The following is a 6,000-nucleotide window of genomic DNA, read 5'->3' on the forward strand; positions in this document are numbered from 1 at the left end:
CTTAGTCACCACCCACTCCTACTGTACTTCTTGGATTCTGAAGTACCACATGCAGTGACAGCATATTTTTAGCATACTGGCTTATGTTCAGATTTATGTACTATAACTTATATGTTTATGAATTTATGTATTAAATTCCAGAGAATGAGAATATCCCATACATTCAAAATTCACATAATCTATTTTGTTAGTATGCATATTCAAAAGCTTGCAAAAAATTAAATTGACATAAATTAATATTTGCAAAGGTATTTTGAGGGAACCCTAGTTTTTTTTAAAGCATGATTTAATCAAATGGTAGAGCTATTAAACCAGATATTAACCCTCCCAAGTTTGGGCAGAGAAGCTCAAGAAGAAGGCTTTTCAAATAAGAAAAAGCAGTTGTGCAAGATGTTCTCAAGTCTTGTCTCCAAGACTGACTTCTTTGGGGTTTTCTTATTTCAATTCTCAGTGTCATCGTCATTGCTGGATACGGGGAAAAAGCCCCTTTGACAATCCAACTCATCACTTAAAATATAAGATGCCAATAACTTATTCCCCAAAATATACATGTGTATTTTTTAGAAAGAGAATTTTCACTAAGAAAGTAAACAGAATGTCCACATTAACAGGGAAGTTACAGCATTATCAAAAACAATCCAATTTCAAAACAGGGTTGCATCAAGGAAGAGTCTAGAGAAGGAGCAAAGGATGTGACAATCTCCAAATCTCCTCAGTCTGAGACAAATACACTTGGCTCTGGAGGGCAGATATAACTTGAGGATACCCTGTCCTCAAAAGATGGCCACTAGCTACCATCTTACCTACCTCGTACCCTGCGCTATGTTAAACATCACAACCGTCATTTCCTACCTGAGGACAGAGCGCAAAACTTGAAACTCAGAGTCTCAGATCTTCTGATGGCCTCCCAACTTGGTTTTATTTTTCAAATTTGAGGAGTAAGAGTGACTGGAAGGCTGGTGGCTCATGATCCATACATGATTCTCTAGTCTTTTCCTTCCTGGCTGTAGTAGTCATCCCTATTACTGTAAAGCATTCCCCAGTGACTCACTCAATCTAACCCCTCCACTCCACCAGGAAGTGATTAGACAAAACCTACCCATTTCAAATATAAACTCTTAGTCATACAAGAACTATCGCATACACTTACTATAAATTAAACACAGATACTATCACATGAAATTAAGTGAAAGTTGAGAAAATTTAAGACCAATCATAATATTCAATTAGCATAATACCTTTTTCCTTTTTTTTTTTTTTTTAAGGCCAACCTAAATTTAGTTTTGACTAATCCCTTTGGAAGAGTATTTGTGGCACATCTTGGTTTTGTTAGTGTGATTGTTAGCTTTTTGACAATCCACAATTTAAAACACATAATTCTCTAAGACATAACTGCAGTAGTCACATTAATTTCTGTATCAAAGGTATCTAAACCTAAACTATTTATTTATCTAAACTTAAGGTTTTAAGAGCGTTCCTGAAAAATATAAATCTATAATAATTTACTTAGATAATTTTCTTGTTAGAGTAAACATTAAAGTTTTTGGTATTAAATATTTGGTAAGTTTATTCATTTATCAGTACTACCAAAATACAAATAAGAATAACTGCCTATCAAAGTAGGTTTTAAAATAACTATATTTAGATATCTTCATTTCTGATCTTCTAACTATAATGTTAGCTGTCAGAAAGGGTATCATTAAACATGTCAACAGGTAACAGGGTGACAGAAAGGTGAACAATCTGTCAAACTTCTAAAAATATTTATATTTAAAAGAATACTTACTCTTCAGCCGCCCTCTAAGAGGATATATCCTGAGTTTTTCAATAATATCAACCACAATCAAGGAAGTCAGAACCAGAGAAACTGGCAGGTCAGGTAAATTATCAGGTAAGATATCCACAGGACCATTAATATTTTTTTGAACCTGTTTTCAGAAAACCATTTAGAAGGATTATAATTTTGTGCTTTCTTTGTTTAAAATTCTTTTAATAGTCTGAAAGTAGCAATAAATTAATTATAAAGACATTTGCTAAAAGACTAGAAGCATGATTTCCAGATTTTCAGGTGTTCAACCCCATAAGCTTTTGAACAATTTGTAAAGATGTAACAAAGATTCCTATCAGTGGAAGAGCTTTCAGTTCAAGATAGAGCTTGGTAAATACACACAAAAATACAATGGCAGGCTCCTGGTAATGGTGGGATGTGCAATTTCTTCCAACTCTTCTGCTAAGCAGAGCTTTTGGGAGTCCTTAGGTCAGAGAATGAGGGGGACAGATATTGGATGGAGTTCAGGGTTTTCCAAGAAGGGAGAGCCCAGGTAAACCCAGGCAGGTTTTGGGATACTTCCTTCATCTGATTAAGGTATCTACAAAAAAACCTATGGCAAGCATCATATTAGTGGTGATATGTTGAGTTTTTCCTCTGAGATCAGGAAGAAGACAAAGGTGCCACCATGACCAATTCTATTCAGCATCGTACTAGAGGTCCTAGCTGGTATAATGAGGGAAGAGAAAGAAAGAAACACTGTTCATATATATATATATACATATATATATATAATTATTCCACATATATATATATATATATTTCCATAGACTACATAATTGTACATGGGGAAAATCTCCCCAAAATAGATAAATTATTTCTAAATACCAATAAAGCAAAAATGCAATTTTAAAGATTTTTATTTATTTATTTTGTTTTTTTTTAAAAGATTTTTATTTATTTATTGCAAAAATGCAATTTTAAAAAATGATACCATTCAATGCAACCTCAATCAAAATTCAAAGTTTTTGTGGAAAATGACAAGCGGACTTTAAAACCCATATAGAACTATAGAGGGCAAGACATTTAGATGAAAAAGATATAAAGATTTACTCTTTTGGCTATAAAGAGCTATTCTACAGCTAGAAGAATTAAATCAATGTGATGTTGGTATAGGTATATAAAAGTAGGCAGTGGACAAAACAAGGCTTGAAATAGACGTGTATATATACACGCCTGATTTATAACAAAAGCAGCACCACAGAGAAATGTGGAAAGACAGACTTTTTAATAAATAGTGCTCAGTCCATTAGACATTAATTGGGGGGAAAAACAGACTTCCCACTACCCAACATATACAAAAATTAGTTTCAAATGGATTGTGAATCCAGAAGAGGATGTAAAATAATACAGGCTCCAAAATATAATATAGGAGGACATCTATAGGTCTTTGAAGTTCAGATTCACAGTATGACAAAATCTTTTCAAGTTACCAAAATTATTATCCATGAAAAAAAGAAACTGATAAACTGCACTGTTTTTAAATTAAGAACTCTTCATCCAAAAATGGCATGAAAAGTATTAAGTCACAAAGTGTGAATATATTTGCAATACATATGATCAACAAAGGGCTTGAAATCTGAATATATAAATAACTTCTGAATCAACTCCAAAAAGATAAATAACACAATAGGAAAAAATTGGCAAGATGAGAAAACACCCAATTTCATTAATTATTGGTGAAATGCAATGTAAAACTACAATGAGATTCAAGAATATACCCATCGGAATGGCTAAAAGACTTACAAGGTAAGGCTAGCAAGGATGTGGAACAATAGGTATGCTCATTCTCTGCCAGTGTGAAGTCTAAATTAGTAGAATCTCTTTGGAAAACTGGCATCTTCTGCTACAGTTGAACATTTGAATATCTTATGACCCCTCGATTATACTCCTGCATATTTAACCAACTGAAATTCTTGCCTATGTGCATCAATAGACACATTCAAAGATGTTCACAGCAGCATTATTTGTAATAACCAAAACCAGACACAACTGAAGGTAGGCATCAAAAGCAGAAATGTAAACTGTAATATATTCATAATAAGAAATACTCTACAGAATGAAAATGAATGGAATACAGTTGTACACAAAAACCCGAATGAATCACACTTTTGAATAAAAGAAGCCAGACATAGATTAGGTAGATAGATAGATAGATAGATAGATAGATAGATAGATAGATAGATATTATATATATATATATATATATATATATATATATAATTGTATTTCCTTTTTTGAAAGATTCAAAACCAGACAAACCAATATATGGCATTAGAAGTTAAGACAGAAGTTACCTTTGAGGAGGAGGGAAATGTTGTCATTGCAAAAAACCATGGGGGTGGCTTTTTGGGAGCTGGCAAAGTTATTTTTTGACCTCAGTAGTGTTTACGCAGGGTTTTGCTCTGTGCTATTTCATTAATATTGTATACCTTGTGCTTTGTACACATTTCTGTTTGTTATATTTGAGTGAAAAATTAAAGAAGGAAAAAATGTGCAACAGTGGATAAGGACATAATAGAAAAGAACCAAAAAGGTTCTTTTTGCCCCCAAAAGGTCAATCAAACTACAAATACACCATCACTTTATGATAATAGGGTTCCTTAACAGGTTGTAAACTGAATTTTTAAGGGTCTTGGGGACCTCCCAAGTGCTTTACAAAGTTTTTGGGTAGGAGGGAAGAGAAAAAGATAAATCTAGATAAAAATATTCACATATTGTTGTTTGATGGAAAGTACCTCTGTGGAGCCTTCTGAGGTTATTCTAACACATTCATATATTGTCCTAATGTAGCATCTAGGACATATCCCAACAACCATGTATTTCTAATGATATCATACACTACCCAGTACTCACTTCTTTCACTAAGCCTAGCATAACTATTCTGATCGCCTGTTTATTTTTCTCTCTACTGTTGATAAATTATTACTGAAGGCCAGAGACTCCATCAAATTTCCTGAGTGTTTTATCCCAGTACCTAACACACGGCCTGGCATGTAATATGCACTTAGTAAGTATCTATTCAACATATTTCATCTATGAAATATAAAGTAATTTAGGTCACTCACTTTGGGGAAGTGAAAATTATCTTTCACAGCATCATCCAAATTAATAAGGTTAATAGGGCATTCTTCTTTGAACCTTTTTTAGACAATAAAATTCTCACAACCTAAAAGTTCTGCCTATAATATTCCTGTCCTGTAGATGCTCATCTATCAGAGTCCTTTTGAAGCTTCATTAAGTCAAAACATAAAGTCAAGTTTATTTTCAAACAAATATCATGTGCAAATGCTTTGCCAATGGATACATTATCAAAGGTCTTAGAATGAGTGGTTGTTCCTTTGGATATTGTTCAGGACTGAGGACACTCAAAAGACATCTAGTTAAAAGAAACAAATGTGGGTCTACTTTCAAATTCCTTGCTTTTTTATTATTTTGAAATTAACATTCCTGTCTCTCACACACAAACACAGAAGGTATTTTTTTTTAATTGGCTGCTAGACCTTCCTTCACAATTGCAGAGGTAACAATGATCTTAGTACTTTAAATATATACATTATAACTTGGAAAAAGATTAGATAAAATAAACTTTAAGAAAATTTTCAGGCACACTGTTCTATCAAATTCCAGTAACAGAGGAAATTTTAAAATCTCAAAATCTTGCATCAAAAGAAATAAAAATTCCATACCTCGGTCACTGCGATAGAAAAGCTGAAGCTGGGAAGTGTGGTGAGTATAACACACATCATCATAACAGGTCTCCTAGCAAAGGAGAAAAAAATAAGCAAAAGCAATAATGTACCAGATCAACAGTTCCTGTTACATTTTGCTAATTTTGCAGTTCCTGTTCCATTCATCTATAGTTTTTCTAAGAAACTACTGCTTCCTTATTTCCATTTCCCAAATGTTTGAGTATGGCAAAGGGCAACACACACAAAAACCAGAATATTTTTCTAGAACAAAGGGGTGAGAGATTTCCAAATAACTAGCAAACCATGGACTTCTAAGAGCATTTCTGTGCAAGACAAGACAAGTGACATTCAACATTTTCATTATTATTTGGAATCCTGCCCAAGAGTTCTGGCTCCAGTGACCAACTGAAAAAAAAAAAAAAACACATGACTTTCTTAAGTATTATATTATATCCTATGTCTAAAATTGATTTTGCAAAA

At 33.1% G+C, this 6,000-nt stretch overlaps 1 protein-coding gene across 1 annotated transcript in view; it reads right to left on the bottom strand.

Annotated features, from left to right (window-relative positions):
• TMEM236 (transmembrane protein 236) overlaps positions 1–6,000 on the bottom strand; it is a 32,663-nt gene that overhangs the window by 14,197 nt on the left and 12,466 nt on the right. Inside the window, exons 2-3 of the mRNA XM_021696784.1 lie at positions 5,518–5,590; positions 1,787–1,928 (exon numbers count right to left, since the gene is read on the bottom strand). Coding sequence (XP_021552459.1) covers positions 1,787–1,928; positions 5,518–5,590 — 215 coding nt within the window. The remainder of the gene's footprint in view (positions 1–1,786; positions 1,929–5,517; positions 5,591–6,000) is intronic.

The sequence above is a fragment of the Neomonachus schauinslandi genome, chromosome 5 (genome assembly GCF_002201575.2).
Source record: "Neomonachus schauinslandi chromosome 5, ASM220157v2, whole genome shotgun sequence".
Classification (NCBI taxonomy): Eukaryota; Metazoa; Chordata; class Mammalia; order Carnivora; family Phocidae; genus Neomonachus; species Neomonachus schauinslandi.